Source organism: Labrus bergylta, chromosome 8 (genome assembly GCF_963930695.1).
Source record: "Labrus bergylta chromosome 8, fLabBer1.1, whole genome shotgun sequence".
NCBI classification, from domain to species: domain Eukaryota; kingdom Metazoa; phylum Chordata; class Actinopteri; order Labriformes; family Labridae; genus Labrus; species Labrus bergylta.
The window spans coordinates 26,272,850-26,290,803 of record NC_089202.1 but is presented as its reverse complement, the minus strand read 5'-3'; the positions used below and the strand labels follow the sequence as shown (position 1 = coordinate 26,290,803).

General features: G+C 39.9%; 2 protein-coding genes across 2 annotated transcripts in view; both read right to left on the bottom strand.

Moving 5' to 3' along the window:
• The window catches only part of LOC109987407 (low-density lipoprotein receptor class A domain-containing protein 4), a 218,436-nt gene extending 213,945 nt beyond the window's left edge, over window positions 1-4,491 (bottom strand). The window contains exon 1 of the mRNA XM_020638479.3: window positions 4,355-4,491. The gene's annotated coding sequence lies outside the window, so the exon portion shown is untranslated. The remainder of the gene's footprint in view (window positions 1-4,354) is intronic.
• Window positions 4,492-5,852: 1,361 nt separating this feature from the next.
• cep192 (centrosomal protein 192) overlaps window positions 5,853-17,954 on the bottom strand; it is a 39,333-nt gene continuing 27,231 nt past the window's right edge. Inside the window, exons 39-52 of the mRNA XM_020638527.3 lie at window positions 16,683-16,792; window positions 16,406-16,568; window positions 16,013-16,103; window positions 15,798-15,855; window positions 15,572-15,695; window positions 14,476-14,581; window positions 14,136-14,364; window positions 13,864-13,940; window positions 13,450-13,545; window positions 12,925-13,044; window positions 11,236-11,348; window positions 10,261-10,387; window positions 9,298-9,356; window positions 5,853-7,374 (exon numbers count right to left, since the gene is read on the bottom strand). Coding sequence (XP_020494183.2) covers window positions 7,242-7,374; window positions 9,298-9,356; window positions 10,261-10,387; window positions 11,236-11,348; window positions 12,925-13,044; window positions 13,450-13,545; window positions 13,864-13,940; window positions 14,136-14,364; window positions 14,476-14,581; window positions 15,572-15,695; window positions 15,798-15,855; window positions 16,013-16,103; window positions 16,406-16,568; window positions 16,683-16,792 — 1,606 coding nt within the window. The 3' untranslated portion in view covers window positions 5,853-7,241. The remainder of the gene's footprint in view (window positions 7,375-9,297; window positions 9,357-10,260; window positions 10,388-11,235; window positions 11,349-12,924; window positions 13,045-13,449; window positions 13,546-13,863; window positions 13,941-14,135; window positions 14,365-14,475; window positions 14,582-15,571; window positions 15,696-15,797; window positions 15,856-16,012; window positions 16,104-16,405; window positions 16,569-16,682; window positions 16,793-17,954) is intronic.

Here is a 17,954-nt window from a genome sequence, read left to right as displayed (position 1 = left end):
ATGCACGTTATGAAGCAGAGAGAAGCGGCAACCATGGCAACCACTCACAGGCTGAGTCCATCCCGCAAACTTTGGATTTTTTTTTTTTTTGTTATTTCCGAGACGGCAACAACGGCCCTCTTCCTACTTCCACATTAACCGTGCAGCTCAGAAGATGAGCGCTGATGAGTCGGGTTTTCAGAGTCGACCGGAGTCGTTTAGAGCGACGGCGCATAGCGGTCCACTTACTAGTTTGAGCAGATCGTACTCCAGTGCACATGAATCGTGCCCCAGACCACCTCTTCATGAAGACTCGGGCATGGCGCCGAGAACGGTACGTTTGCGTTCCCACTGATCTAAAGTAGTAGCAAAGTCACATCCAAACCCATGACTGAAGGTACACTAACAGCGTTTTTAAGACAAACACTCCCATGAGCACAACTCAGACAAAAGGCGCACACACACATCGGTGCAGGCTGGCACTCGTCTTTCCTCGTCTCGCGCCTCTTTTCTCCACCATCACAATACCGTCGTTTTGGTGTGTCACATGGGCGACGAGACAGACGAGGCTGTATTCTCAACAACTGGCTGCAGCTCAGGTCCTGCATGTGTGTGTGTGTGTGTGTGAGAGAGAGAAAGAGAGTTAGAGTTCAGTGCTCATAATGGAATATGTGTGTGTGTGTGTGTGTGTGTGTGTGTGTGTGTGTGTGTGTGTGTGTGTGTGTGTGTGTGTGTGTGTGTGTGTGTGAGAGACAGAAAGAAAGAGAGTTCAGGTTAAGGCTGAGCCGTCAGTGGCAGACAAGCCCCGTCAAGTCTCTCCTCCGTCTAACACACTCAGCCTCTCGCCTCGGGAGGTGAGAAGCTGCTAATTGGCAAAGGGTGAAACACACACACACACACACACACACACGAACACACATGGGCTTACGGTCAGTTACAGCTACACAAGTACACACACACATTAGAGCAAGAGACAGACAGACAGACATACAAAGAGACGGATGGACGCAGACGTCTGGTTCTGAGAAGCAGTCGTACAATGAGCTGTGTGAAACACACACACACACACACACACACACACACACACACACACACACACACACACACACACACACACACACACACACACACACACACACACACACACACACACACACACACACTGCAAGCTGCTAGAAGAGAATACATTACCTTCTCTAATAATACACAGTGTCTGCCTGGTAACTGACAACTCGACCTTCTTACTCTTTTATTATTTAAAGACGTTTTTTTTTATTCACTTCTGTATTAACAGACTTTTACCTTTGCAGTTTAGCTTGCACACACAGCTGAAGTCAAAAAGGGAAAGCGTTTCCTCCTCAGTTTTGTTCTTTGGTTCAGATAAAGGTTGAATGCAGAATCAGGCTGCAGTCCCAATGGGAGAGAATCCTCTCTACGGACAGGGCTGGGCGATATGACCTCAGACTCATTCGACGTACTCTGTTGAAGCTTTTGCTTCTTTTTTTTTTTTAAACTGACAAAAGTCTTAGATAAATGACAAGAAATCAGCATCGACGTCAGTAGTTGGTATAAAACTTAATATTGTTAGCATGTTGTCATGCCAACCCACATAACAACTAAATCATTCAGGCGAAAATATCAAATCAGATAATCCTCTCAGACTCAAATGATCTGCATGTTTGACTGAATCATTCAGATCATTTAAAAACATTATGCTCCATTGTAAAACTTTTTTTTTTTCCAAAAATGAATTATGTTCAGGGAACTTTGAAGTCTAATGTTGCTCGTGCTGTACGTGAGCTGCCTGTTTCAAACAAAGCTCAATATAATGTACAGAAAAAAAGGTCAACATAGAGATGATTGACACTTGAGGCGAACCCCAGTATTACCTCTTAAGACTTTAATTCCCATAAGGATTAAACAGTACGACACCCTGACTTGATGGCAATTATTACCTGTCTCCATGCTTTCACATGTACATGCATCATCATCATCATTATCCACAGGTGTCCTTTTACTGAACCCAGCTTAACAAGCTGGAACTACCCAGCTCACCTCATCAGCACAGCAGCAGCCTAGCAGAGGAAACATGTCAAAGAAATGCCACAGCAGCTACCTTCACAAATCTACTGTCATCGCCGATAGATGTGACACAAGCATCCAAACTCCACGAGCTGGAGTCTGTCAAAAACTGTTTACGCTAAAGTTCGTACAGAAGTGAAAGAGTGGGTAAATGAGACAGAAAGCATGAAAGGAGAGGGAGCGCGTGTAGGTCACAGACAGTACCACAGACAGGAAGGATGCCAACAAGGCAATGCAGACAGTACGAAAAACAAACCCTAAAAAGAATTTAAAGCTTGGAGGAGCCTCATCTATAGGTCCCAGACTGAAACATTCAGCATGAGTCAGGGTAGGCAACGAGGGGGCTATCAGAGTAAATCAGCAAGGCAAGAAACCAAACATAAACCAAACATAAAAGTATGCACTCAAGTCCTTTATGCAGCTCAGACAGAGGACAAAGCTCAGAAATCAAAATAATATAAACCTGATCAGCAGGCTGGAACACAAAGCGCTCTGTCGTGTATATTATCACATCATGATTTTAAATGACTGTTAGCTTCAACCACATGGCCATTGGTCTGCATGGTGACGTCAGTGGTTGCTGCTGGAAGTTAAACGAACCCTAAAAAATTTTCCAAAAGTAGGCCAGCAGTGCGTTTGTTTGTTGTAACAGATGTGATATAAAAAATGATGTTAAACCAGACGAGCAACATGAACGTTTCCCCTCTGGGCAATGTGAGATGTAAAAACAGGTTAAAAAAAAAATAGTTTAAAATGTATTTAGGTGGAAAGTGTTTTAACAGGTCGTTGCAGGCATGAGACGTAAATGCATTGCTAGGCAGCATGACGTAGCACTGCTCTTTTATAACATAACATTAAGTAAGGTCTTTTTACCTGCTCTTTTGTAACATAACATTAAGTAAGGTCTTTTTACCTGCTCTTTTATAACATAACATTAAGTAAGGTCTTTTTACCTGCTCTTTTGTAATGTTAACAGACAAAGAGTAAGGTATTTTTACCTGCTCTTTTGTAACATAACATTAAGTAAGGTCTTTTTACCTGCTCTTTTATAACATAACATTAAGTAAGGTCTTTTTACCTGCTCTTTTATAACATAACATTAAGTAAGGTCTTTTTACCTGCTCTTTTATAACATAACATTAAGTAAGGTCTTTTTACCTGCTCTTTTGTAATGTTAACATAACATTAAGTAAGGTCTTTTTACCTGCTCTTTTGTAATGTTAACATAACATTAAGTAAGGTCTTTTTACCTGCTCTTTTGTAATGTTAACAGACAAAGAGTAAGGTCTTTTACCTGCTTTTTGTAAAGTGTCTCGAGATAGCACTTGTTATGAGTTGACGCTATACAAATAAAAATTGATTGATTCATTGATTGATTACATTTGAGACAGAAATAGAAAGATAATCACAAATTAGGAGAAATTGGGTTGACAAGGTTGAAAAAAAACACTTAAATGTAGAATTAAACACCTGTAAGATATGATCAGACACGCACTGCACTATCTGGGGTCTGCAGATGTCTGAGTCTGTTAAATTTCAGTGTCAACTATTATAAACATACATAATATTTATCATGAACTTTTTTTAGTGAGATCTTTAAAAAAAAAAAAAGGCTGTTTGTGGATGAATGTTGATATTACATGGTGGTGCCTGACCCACCCTGCAGCACTCACACACACACACACACACACACACACACAGGTCAGCATCATGCAGCTCCTTGGTGACACCTGCCTCATCATGCATGCCTCATTTGCATAAAAAAAAAAAGTTGTGTAGCCCCCCCCCCAGCCCTTAAACATGACTGACAACCTCAGGGTATTACATTTCTAATCCAGTTTTTGCAGCTAGCTTGTCCACCACACCAAACAGGAGAAAACAGCCAACGACACAACAAGACAGACAGAATAAAACACTTGTGTCTGTCTTCACTCTAGTGCATTAAATGTTGACGGGGGGAGGGGGGGTCATGGGCAGAGGGAGAGGCAGACAGAGACATAGCGGTGCTTGGTTGCTGTGGCCCCCTGTGGATGGATGGGAGCCTAGCCTGCATGCTGCTAACTTAGCCATTAGCTTAGCTGTGCTGTCTGGCGCAGCTTGGAAAGCAGCTCCAACAACTCCCATCAGCAACTTCCACTGTCTGGCCCGAAGTCAGACCCGACACCGGACAGCCCGACTAGCCTCTGCAGCTAGCACGACCACCAACACCTCTGACGCCGCCTACGTGCATTACATGCATTAAAATACATCAGTGTAGAGGTAAAAACTAAAGAAAACGTCACTTGCTTCCTACCTGTAAATGCAGTCGCTAACGTGCCAAGTCGCCGTGTCTGCCTGTTAAAAAGTCAGTGATGTTGTGTTGCTATACGTCAAGTCCAACTGCACTACAGTGGTTTCCAGTCTGGGAAGCAAAATAAAGCTCAGCTGCCCCACTGTACAGGACACGCTGCTGACAGCCGCGACTCCAGCGAGCCTTTGGCGACACCTGCAGGTCACTTCGTGCATTGCAGCCGTCTAACTAAAAGTTACTGTTCTGGTCACAGGTCAGAATCATACATATATGCAGCAGTTTATATAAAAGTGTTTCATTTAATAATTAAAAAAAAAAAAATAGCTCTAAGGTTCAGAACTTTTCCTTTCTTTTTTCTATATGCAGTTTAATTCAGCTCACAGTTCTTTTTCTTTCACACAAAATAATGGATTATTACAGGAACACATTCAATGAAACAACCTAAGGTCAAAGGAACAACTCATCATCACTGCACCCTTATCCATTTAAGACGTCTGTAGTTTTATCTTGGCATTGACATGTTTTTTTCAGTTTTGGTTTTTACTTTTTGAATCTATATACCAGTATTCACGTTCTTTCCTTTGTACTGTTTATAGATAGATAGATACTTTATTGATCCCGAGGGAAATTCAAAGCATCCAGTAGCAGGTTACAAATACGTACATGACATGAAACATTAAATTAAACCACAAAACATGACACCCCCCCTCACATACATATTAACCCGAAAAAAGATTTAAATACCACTAGATGAATCAAACTTAAACTGTGCAATTAAAAATAGATTTATACAAGAAATGTACATAACCCGTTTAAGAATAAAAATATATGTGTAATTTAAAGCAAGAACCTATAAACAGTTGAGGGAAAAAATCTGTAATTATCAGCTGTCATATTATATATCATGCCAAGTGTTCCTAAAGAAATATGAGCATTTTCAGGTAAAATATTAAATTTAAAAAAAAAAGGAATAAAGCGAGATGCTTGGTGGTTTATCTATTCCTGTGTTAAAAAGCACTTTAGAAATTTTATTCCAAGTTAACTCTCCTACAGTCTCTTTCAGATCAATACTTACAAAAATACTTCCAGGAAATAAAGTCCTATAAAGTTCAACATGCAGTTTAAGGAGTGGCCCAAAAATCAAGAAACACTATTAACTGAGCTGAGAATTTTGAAGCGCCTTAAGTGAAGTGACCCGTTTTGTTTTTTAATGTGAAGTGGGACTTTAAACAAGATCAGTTTTTCAAAGTAATCTGTAAAAAACAAGGTCATGAAGAGTTTACAGATAATATTAAAGTAACCCCCTGAAGAAATATTCAGTTTCCATATCCATGTTGTGTTCGTCGGGTCAGCGGTGAGGTGAGTGGTGACCTCATTCTTATCCTTCCCAAGCAGATCACAAGTAAATGTTTTCCTGTTATATTTCTTCCATCAATACTTTTTTTGGGAACCGTCTGCCTCACCGACAACAATACAGAAAATGTAAAAAGAAAAGCCAATATTCATAATCACAAACTTTATTCAAAATGTGTACATACAATTATATATTACATTATATACTATTTAAAGAATGTGCAAATTGTAACTCAAACAATGTCAGGATAGTAGGCAGGGTACATTGAGAGACGCCTAAAGCCTGCTTTTTTAATCTTTATTTAAGCTCTATCTACAAGCACGAACATCAAATGTTACACTAGTGTTTTTCATTTCTAATGTGTGACACCGACAAGCTTAACAGTACATCCTTGATCACATTTACCTGACTCTCCCTATGCCCTTCCAGTGCCAAAACCCGTTATGGATGTAACTCCAATACCCCAAAGCAATATTGGCCATTTGCCCAAGAGCCAGAAGAGGAAATGGGGAGCTAATTTTCTGTGACTGGAGCAGTGATTAACACTGTTTTGCCATGGTAACCATACTAAGCAGGCCTGGCAAGCTGCCGAACAAAAGCCCACCACTTTTAGCATGTAATAACAATCATTAAGCATCCCGATGTTGCTGCGAGCTGCCCTGTTCATGACTAAATGAAATGCATCTGGACTGCTTGGAACGAGCCTTGGAGGTTGCTGGGGAAGTCAACACATGGTGCTGATAAAAGTTACTGCAGGTGGGCGATGCATGATGAGGAGTCACTTAGATTATATGGTGGAAAAATGAATTCATACATTTCTGGTTGTCCTTTTCCAATCACAAGTTCATGACACGTTTTTTTTTTTTTTTAATCTGGTGTCAAACTAGGGGGAGAAACATGACATGTCCTGTTTTTAAGATTTTTACTTTTATCCAGAAATAAAACACATATTTTTTACCTTTTCCAGAGGCAAACAAACAAAAGAATCCTAGCAGTGGGTTACCAAACAAGAGACAAAGGCATTCCTTTGTGATCAACTCAAAGTAATCCCCAACATAGTCTAACTGGTACTGTCTGGCAGGGGCCAAAGCAACAACAATGCTGCCTTGTGACATGACTTGGGGGTTAAGACAAACACCAGATCCAGAGTCAAGTGACAAAAAATCTTTAAGTCCCAGAAATGCAAGACTGGTGCAGAATAATTGTGAGCCAGCCTGACCAAATCCTTCAGCTTCAGGCACTAACAGGCACAATCATTTTTCACAGGCTAACTGAGGACACCTGTGCCACATCCAGAGGCAGATGGGTCCGTGTTGGCAGTGAGGTCTCAGTCATCTCCAGTTAAACAGCTACAGTCGACGTCAGAAAATATGATGAGAGAGAAGATTTTCATCAGATTTCAAGGTAGCCTTTATTTGATTGGGTTTTTTTTTTTTCCTTCAGTTCTCTCTGTTACCCCGTGTCTGCTCCATGATGATTGGTACAGTATCCTCCCAGTCGGTATGAGGAGGTGGCGTAAGTTGGTAGATGGTGAGTTCAAGGTAATGCATCACCGGTCAGCTGAATAACAAGACTTCCACTTGTTTCTGACTGGATGAGCAGCAAGCCCGTGTGTCTGCCTGCAGTACTGGGCTTGAACTGGACAGGTAGCTTCAGATAGTGCTGTGATCTAACGGGTGTGGAAGAGGAACAGACAGTTAAGAGTCTACAAATAGATAGTTATTTTAAATTGTGAGTAAGTATGAAGAAACACATCAACACAGATTCACATGCATGTTCACATAAAAAGAAAAGCAAATAAACATCTGCTCAATTTTCTGAATTAAAAAGAAAATAATATCCAGTGTCAGAATCTCTTCTTTAGTCCCTTAAGAAGCTAAAATCACTCCTGTTGAGTTTTACCGAGATTATCAGGGTTTGGGTTTAAGTAATGTGGAGATGCTCGTGTAGATTGTATTGTTAGACTCAGAAGAAGATAAGACTTTTTCTTAATTCTGAGATAATTATCTTGATAATAAAGAAAATCAGAGCAGATTTTTACTTTCTCAAGTGAATGCAATATGCTTCTTTAGGACTGCACTATACTTCTGCTAATAGTATTAAGTATCCTTAAATGAAAACACAGAACTCATATCTATGTGCACGACCCAAAATGTTTTCGATCATGAGTAGAAAGCAATGGTATATCACTATTGTGTGGATGAGGTGCCAATAGAGTTGTTCCAATACTAATATCAGCCTCCGATTCTAAGAAAGCCTAAAATGCAGGATGAGGTATTGTTGAGTCAACCAGGCGATTGAATGATCCAATACTGAAAGTAAAGCTCTCCAGAAAAGACTAAAAAACGAATTAAAACTAATTCATAAGCCCAGATCTAAACGGTAGCCTTTAGAGCGACTTGTGCTGTGAAGCCACTAAAAAAAGTGTTCAGATCATTGCAGCTATTAGACGCACAGAAGAAATCATTTCAACTAATTTATCATGTGACGAAAAGGAAACTCAACAGTGTGGAGCTGTCAGAGACTGTAAGGTTAGAGTGAGCCAGCAACACTGAATGAGGCAGTTTCACATTAAAAAAAAAAAGATCAGCCTTTCTCTGACACTTTGGCAGTTACAGCACATCTGGAGGGCCTATGAGTCAAGCTGCAGCTAACTTTAGCAGAGTTGTGTCTAGGTATGCTGCTTGTTTCCAGCTCAGAAACCCTTCAGTATTCATCATTCACAACACTTTCCAAAAGCAAATCAAATGTTTCTTTCTCTCTGAAACTAAACAAAGAAAACTGATGAGGACACTAAATAAAAAAAGGTTATTGATGTGAGTCTTTGGATGCACTTTAGGTATCAGAAAGGAATAATATTGGAACATCTCAAGGTGAAAATGAGAGCATAACGTAATAAGAGACACATTAAGCTTGTACCACCACACAACTGCTTCAAATCCACAACCAGCAGGTTCACAACACTCATACTGCAGGGATGTGTCAGGTTCAGGGTGGAGCTACATGACACAATTCAAACACAATAGCATGTCCAAAGCTTTCTGTTTGATCCTGCAATTTCTATATTTAAATTGTTGTACCACTCTCAACTTGTTTCTATTAATTTCTTACTTCAACAATGCACAGCACACATTCTGAAGCCTCCACACACGTCAACAGAGCACAGCCCAGCTGATACCTGGGGCCAGGCAACCTCACCCAAAGGCCTCAGCAGTGAAGCAAAACACGAGTGCTCCCCAAAGACTCAAGTGGGTGTACCTTCCAATCATCCTCTGGGTGCCAACATCTCATAATACCTCCCATAGTGAGCATTAACAATAGAAACATAGCATTATACAAATTCAGAGTTATATGAAGAAGTTGGTTTTGACAAACATAGACCATTCCTGACTTGACGTTCGATATCTAACAGACTACTAATAAAAACTTATGAATAAATATATTCCACAGTATATGATTAAAAATAGAAACAAGTAAACACTAACAGGTGGCGGTTCATTTAAAAAATGAAAAACATTGTATTCTTAAGTGTCTATCTTTGCAGAGAACAGAATGAAGAGTTTCTGTCAGGGATAATGACCATTCGACTCACCTCAGGGAATATTTGGAATGCTTGATGTGGAAGGGCTCCCTAGGGTTTACAAATTTCAGCTGCAAGTCAATTAGAGAAGCCACACATCAAATATTAACTCCATGCAGAGCACAGTGGCATTTGTTAGTGGTTATTACATTTTGCTTACAATACGAAGCAATCCAGTCTGGCGTGCAACTTCTATTAGCAATAATGAATGACACTCTACACACATATATATATATACACTCCATTTCTCACAGTAGAGCTGAATTAAAAAAATGACATTGTAGAAGTACCAGAGTGTGGGTAGAGAATACAATTAAAAACATGTTAGCAATACATAATGCCAAAAAGAAAATAACAGAGAGGGTAACCCTACATTAATCAGGAGAGGCTGCACACCTACCATCATTTTTTGGGGGGGAATTCTCTGAATTCGTATGTTTAAATATTATCATGCTCTTTCTTTAAATCAAGATAAAGATGACAATATTCAGAGTGTTGTTTAGTAGCACAAAGCTAAAGTGTGATTTTTACTAAGATAGCAACTGCATGTTATGCAGATATATATTCTGCAAATAGAAACAATTCGGCGGATAAATATTCTGCAGTTTATTCATTGACTGGGATTGCTCCAGGCATTATAAGATTTCTCCCAATTCCACCTGACATTATGTCCTGCCTGCCATTCCTGTCCGGCTCAGAAAAATGTCCCCATTTGGAAGCCACATACTCTAGTAAAGGCATTTTATCCATACTTAAGCTTTGAGGTCCAATGTTTTAAAAAAAAAAAAGTCGAAGATGAAAAGTCTTACTTCCAGAGGCAACAAAGCAGACTAAATTCAAAAGACCTATTCAAAAATATTTTATAAACCCCATGGTTTTATCTTTCCAGAAACCTAGAGCTGCAAATGTACTGCAGCTCACTTTCTTTAATGATTTTTCTTTCCCTCGTCTTCATGAGTATAAGGCACGCCTCACCTCGTGTGTATCCGAAGAGTTGTTGCGGATGTTGACCTTCAGAGTGCTGGATTCACCCGCACGTGTGGCTGGGAAGGTGTACAGATCCTGTGGAGAATACACACCTCTCCTCACAGCCTCCTCCTGGCTGTGAAACACAAATAGTGCCAGTTTAAAAAGGGGAGTAATAACTATCAACACAATGTCCATAGGAAGAAAACATACTCGAACAACATTAAATATGTACCAAGTGCTGAACGCCGAGATTTTAGTCCCCCGACGAAGAAAACTGCTAACAAATTCTATAAACATCCATGTGTGTTGTAGCTTTTTTGCACCTCTCATAATATAATATTTTAACACAGAGCATGTATTTACTAGTTAGTTATAAGCAGTCTTTAATGTCTGCAGGAAAAAAAACTGGTCATACACCTGAAGCCTCTGTGGAACTATTATCTACTGTTGTACTGAGACTCACAAGAAACAGATGAACAGGCACTAATCTGGGGGATGTTAAAGACCAAGAAATGAGGGTGACGCGGTTTATGTCTGTAATGTAAACGCCACACAGAGAAGGAAGTCTTGGCTGTGAATCGTTCAACACTAACTGAGGACTTCACCATTATAACCGAGAGGCACAGGCTAAATAATAACAAGAAAGAAATTAGCATCTGTTCCCAGAGAGGCATATATCGTCGTCGGACAATGATAGAAGATGATTTGATGATGGGTTCTAAAAAAAAAGTTCCTCATACAAAAGGGGGAAGGAAAAAAAAAATATTGGGAACCACATGAAACCACATCCAGGACTCGACCCTGTGGTTCATGGCTGGAGCCATGAATTGCTCAGCCAACAGAGTGAGATTTCTATTGTTTAAAAGAATAAAGCCAATAAAGTCTGAAGTGAGAAATCATTCCACTGCTGTTGTGTTCCCTCCTTCACTGGAATCCTTGTGAGGGTCATATGAGTGTTAGTTGTAGCTCAGCAAGTCTCACCTGTTTTTTACTGTTGAGACCTCAGCTCTCTTCCTGGTCTTGACTGTGGCCTCAGTCTTCACTAGAGAGCAGTCTCCTTCGTGTGGTCCTTCCACCGGTCCATACTTGGTTCCCTTTAGATAGATAAACAAAAACTTTAGGAGGTTGGCTAGTAAGCTCATGATAAAACATTGATTCCATTTCTGTAATACCTCAAAAAAGAAGCTATCTTCCAAGTATATCACACCCAACAGACTAAAGCTTTTTAAAAGACACTTAAACACTACACCAAATAACGCCATTATAGCCGATTAAGCTACTCATGTGGAGCCATCCATCTAACATCCCTTTAACTGGGAGTGTAGGCGCTGAAGTTAAACAAGTCTGTCAAAATACTTCACGTTCAAAATGGCTCAGATGAAGCCTGCAGGCGCGTCTCAGCAGGGTGGCTCTCCTTGCCAGCCCTAAACCCACTTATCTCATTTGTTAATTCTGTCACTTAAACTACAAAGCCATAGTCATGGTTCTGCCATACATGCTGGTTTCATCAAACTGATGAAGATGATGACAAACAGTAGTGTTTTTTTAAGGGAGGTGTTCCACAGTTAGCAATGGTGATGTACACATTGTTATGTTTATGATTAAATCAAAAGAATTATTTGGATGACAATCGTATGTAAGAATGTCTGATAATGATTTTTAAATCTGCTTTGTTTCTGTGTGAAATGTGTGAAACACAACATGAATAAGAGAAATATATTTATACAAGGTAAGGTAAGTATGGTAAATGGACAGTACTTGTGATTATCTGACCACTCAAAGCCCTCTACACTTTTTGCCATTCAGCCCTTTCTCATACATATTTACATACTTGAAGCTTTCACTTAGGGCACAATATAAGGTTGTCAAACTTAAGATACCTTGATACCAAGTGTTTTTAAAATGATACAACCTCTGTTATTTGAATGATCGCTAGTATCGCAAAGTACCAAAGCTTTAAAACGTTTTTTAAAAACTTGCAAAACGTTCCGTCATACTTTCAACCAAGCAGAGAGAGGAGTTTGTCAACATTTTTTGGTTAATAAAATCAAGAAATAATAAATCAGTATATCAATATTTGGTGCATAGCATATGGAGCAGCACCATTCCATGTCTGGTAGCTGGAGAGGGGCCAGTTCACTTCATGAGCACTGCCGAGGTGCCCTTGAGCAAAGCACCAAACCCCCCTTCCACACAAGTCCAGGGGGGCTCGCTGTGGGCAGCCCCCTCACTCTTGATATCTCTCCAATAGTGCACGTCCACAGGATCCTGTTTGCGCATATGTGTGTAGCATGTTCAACAACAGATTGTAAAATTGGATTTTCCCCTCTCGGGATTTATCTTCTACAGGACTTCTACTTTTGTTGCTGTGATATCGAAACAGGTATCAAAATCATTCAAATTTTACTACTATCAAAACAAACGTGTCAACACCAGTTCAGTGTCTTGCCAAAATTAACTTGGATCAGTAGACTGGAGGAGCTTGGATTAAATTGGCAGATCTTCAGATAAGTGGATGTTCAACCTCTTGAACAACAGCAGCTAAAGCCCAAAGGTAAAAACGTAAGTAGTATTTTATAGAAAGTAAGATAGTCTGACGGAAAAAGGTACGTACACAAACAAACATCGAAGCTTAGTTAAATATCCTTCAAACTAATAAAATGTTCTCACAGTGCCACAGAGTTGGAAGCGGATTCTGGCTTTCTGCTGTGGCTCAGACACAGGGTGGCACTCCAAGTCCCAGAACTGGGCATAGTCCCCTCTGTCCCTGGGAAGGAAGGTAATTGGCACCTGGGAGAGCAAGAAAAGGATTCGCAGAAACAATCCCAACAAATTTAACCACATGTTTTGTAAATGCAAAGTTCAAAACAAAATCAGCAAACAAAACAGTCAAAGAATCCAGAAACCATAATTATTGTACAATTTAACATTATCATGGTTGTAGATGCAGCATTTTTTGGATCAAATATTGACCTTGAGGACGGAACATTTTTCATCTGGTAGTCTAATCCGAACCTAGTGTTCAGTTTTCAAAAGGAGCATGGGGTACTGTTGGACCTTTGAAATAAAAAACTACTTGTATTGCGAGATTTATTTTTTAAAAACAAAACAAAACAAAACGTGACATATGCAGTAGTCATTTCCCCTTTCAAATGTCTTCTTCCAAATACGGTGAGTTGAATATATATGCTTTACCTGCATCTTCTCGTGGGCTCCCAGAGTGCCAGAGATCCTTGTGCATCTAAAAGCAGTGTACGTGGCCCGGTAAACATCTCCAGAGTGGTCAACCCCCTGAGGAGAGAGAGAAAGGACCTGAGTGACTGCAACCACACAACGGCAAGACAAAAAAAAACTATCAATAAACTATGTCAGGAGGCAGGACTTGCAAAATAAACGTATTACCAACGTGATTCACAAGAACAAAGAAAAGAATGGAGCTAACTTCACAGTGTCTCAAAGTAAATTCATACAAACTTAAAAATAAACAACAAAACAAATAAAAGCGTTTATTCCCAAAGGAGAAAGAATACAAAAAGAGAAGCAGAAAGAGAACAATGAGCAGGGATGAAAGAGTTGACAGAAAGAAAAAAATAATGAAGGAAAAAGCACCTTGACATATGGTGGAGCAAATGATGACAGATACCAGCGCACTTCCACTTTCCCATTCTGCACCTCCAGCTGGGCGTCTGAAGTAGAGGAGCAACAGAGAGTTTGATCTCCTACAGGAGTGAACACAGCTGCCTACAGAGTATGACTCCAAACCCCAACAGTCTAAAGTATATGAAATATTTTTTAAAGGCTTCTACGACTGGCTGTAGTAGAGTAGAGCCCAAGTTAGATGAACAGAGGATCTTCTGTCCTCTGGTCGGTCACCTCCCTACCTGATGTTTCCCCTGACAGAGTGTTGGGGAAGATGATGGTCTTGTTGCTGATCTCCACCAGGGCTTGAGGTGCCTGTGGGGTCTGTGAAGGTAGCATGGGATTGGTGGGCAGCCTGCTTACAGGCAGCACTGGGGTGGCGGCCTGAGGAGGCAGTGCTGACAGAGTTGTGTCTCCTGGGGCCGCAGACACATCCAGAGCCAGGTCCTGACGTATCTGGACCTTTATCAACTGAACCACGGTCACATTGCACAATCAGCCCTCGTTTACTCCTCACAAAACCATCCAACATTCATGATAGACTCAAGGTTTGTAAAGGTTGTATCTGTAAGTGTTTCTTACTTTCTGTTGACCATCACACTGGACATAAATCTGCCCGCTCCATGGAAGCAGGGCAGGTTTTGTTGCTAGGGAAGGGTTTGGACTGATCAATATCTGAAGATGGCACCTGGGTAAACAAAAATAATAAAATTAGTCTAAGAAACTATTTAAATCACAAATACACAGACACATTTATTATTATTATTTCATTATTATTATTATTTAGAAAAAAAGTAGATACGTTTAGAAGTGTTCGATCAAGTAAACCTCTGTCAGCATTAGATTGGATTTCAAATCTTTGGTAACGAAAAGCAGCAGAACATCTCATTTCTGAAACGGGCATGTAGCTGATATGGAGACATGTTTGGCACTACATGATGCAGAAGACCCTGGAAGCATGATACCTCTGTGTAAAAATATTAGCAGCTTCAAATTGACTTAAATGGTTAATTGGATATGATTAAAGATTTCATTTTAAAGTTTATGTAGCCTGAAAAGACAGTCTATGGGTCAGACAGGGCTCGACCGAAATGGAATTTTTGGGGCCGATATTGTTACTGGGGAGAAAACAAATCTGATGCTGATATATCGTCTGATATCTTTCTTAGATCAAAGTTTGATCTGTAGAGATAGATAGATATCGATAAACACATTTATTTATTGCGTTGATCTCTCAAATTTACTTGTAGAACACTTGTGTAAAAGATATACAGTATAAAGTAGACAACATGGCCTCTCAACTGGAAAGTAACTGCATGTTTGTGCATCAGCATTTGATACTCTGGAGAGTGATGTTGATGAGGCATGTTGTAATCCATATAGAATACTCGAATAGCTCTTTTTCACCAGCAGTGTAAAACAATGAAACTCAAATGAAATGCTATTTGACTGGTTAATAAATCTGGAAATACTGACGCATTTCGGAGATAAAATTAGCCGATACGATAGTCACAAGTTATGCTAATATCGGTCGATATAATTGGCTAGCCGATTAATCGGTCTGGCTCAAAGCCTGACCCCACAGGAAAGTTAAACAGAGAGGCGAACAGCATACATCATGGGTCTTATTCTAAACGGAATACTTCAATTGGGAAACAAACAAACTGAGAATTCTTACTGAGGCTCAATAGTTCCATGCTGTGGGGTAATGGTGAGGCAGTGGGCGGGCCAGGACAAATCAAAGTTCAGTTCTCTGGACGTATTGTTACGGATCTGAACCTGGCTGGTCGGTGCTGCACCACCTAAAAACAAAAACATCAACAAATGAATTTACTCCTAGCTGGTTATTTAGTCACATGACATGGTAGAGTCTGTTCCCTTTGCCCACGAGATCTACTACTCACTGATGGTAGGAGCAGCGAGAACAAGTTGTTCTGGATGTATTGTCCAAGAGTCAGAGGTCTGAGGGGAGAAAAAAAAGGACATTCTGCTTTTAAAACAAATAAAAAAGCATTTTGAATCCTATCAAATGCAACAACTTTTCACCACATCACCAAAATAATCAGCAGGGACTCGACACCATGAACTGTTTGACATGATGAAAGAGAGCTTCTGGTACCTGCAAGGAGGACTCGGTCACTCTCAGTGCTGGACCCTGGGGACCTTTCACTGGTAGCACATCCAGGGACACGTTACCATTTGGCAAACCACTGGAAATGACATGGAAAAAAGAGCTGGATAATTCAAACAACATTAAATGACATACATGTTATGAGATGTTCTGCTGTTAAAAATGTTTTACTATAGTGTTACAGCACTGCTTCTGCAGGCTGTGTGCAGTCTAAAGTAAAATGTGGATTCAAACTGTGTGTTTCTCCATAAATTTACAAATCATTGAGATGTAGGAATAACTGAAATGCATTGTAATGGTGACAGACATCATTAATTTAAGGATAGATTAAATGTAGATAAACCAGGAGGTAACACAATTATTGAGATATTCTGACAGTACCTGTGTGTCTCTGAAGTGTGTCTCACAGAGGGCGGCAGCAGCTCAGCAGGGTCACTCTGCTCACAGTCAGCACTCTTTGTACTTCCCAGTAATGACACCATTATTTTACTCATGTTTCCATAAAAGATATGAGCTTCATTGGGTCTTTGAGGCAGGTCATAGGCTACAGAGATTAATAATAAACACTCGGTCAGAGACATTAGCAGACATTTATTCCGAATATAGCCTTTTGAAATGACATCTGTTATTCTTAAGAATGTAAACGTAAACATCTTACTCTCATCAATGTTTTCTTCTCCCAGGAACTTCTCATTAAAGTTAATGTTTCTTAGCAGACTGTTCTCAGACAGAGCCTTTCCCACAGCCTCGGGTTTACTCTGAAGCAATCTAAGAGAACAAAACACAAACTCACAGTCAGGCAAACAAATCAGCTTTCAACAAAAGCACAGCCATCTGGAATTGGATCTATAAACTCTCACAGCACTGAGAATGATTTGGAAACAATGTATGTTTATCTGAACTAAGTCCAGAATACAAATCATGTTGCTAGCAGCATTCTGAGAATGTTAGCCAGAGACAATACCTTTGTTGAATCTGATCATAAAGAAATAAATTGCTGGTCTGATAAATGCCCAGTTTAGATCCCTCTGCATACTTATTATTGCATGCACGACTTAAACAGTTTACCAGTGTAACTTCAGTTAACAGTGCAGTTCTTATATTTCCACAGATAATCCACAGATCTCTAGAGGGACACCAGGCTTCATGATCAAACTAAGTGTAATATCATGCATCATTATTATTGCATGAACTATTTCATGCATTTGTAAATATCTGTTAACATGGGAAATTTCATGATGAAGGAAAGAAAAATTGCCACAATCACTTAAATCCAGAAGGATTCACAAAGTAACTTTTCTACGGACCATATTCTGGACTTTTTGGAAAAATATTAATCAGTTCAGAGTGTTCAAGTGTCAATGCATGCAATGCACTGATGATGCATTAATTATTTTCAAACGGAAATTAATCATCATAGTCTGATCACTGTCTCTTACTGTATGTCTTTAATCCATGTTATCTATTTTGTATCTTAATTGTTTCATTTTATATTTCTAGTTTATATTTTGTAAGTCTACCTTGCACCGTCTTGGCTGCTCCCTATTTTTTTCTTCATGCTACTGCTCTGGGCCTTTGGATTGCCTGAATTATCCTTCACTAGTCCCTTTTCCTGATCAAGCCATTCACCATGTGGAGTCGTGGTTTATGCATTATAGTGAGGCCATCTGACTTCAAAACTGTCACTTGGGAAGATAATGAACAACTATGCCACCTGGAAAAGAGGCTCCTTCGGTTGCGTCAGGTAAGCCATTCATTGTCTTTAATTTGTATCAGGCAGTTATGGACGGTTAAACGGAGGTTTGTGTGCTCGAGTTTGGGTGTTTGGCAACATCTGGCTAAAACTGTGCAAAGTGTAAACACAGCTGTCTGAGTGGTCCTGACTGTGCATCCATAAAGTTACATAATAGGACGCCTCTGCATGCGTAGT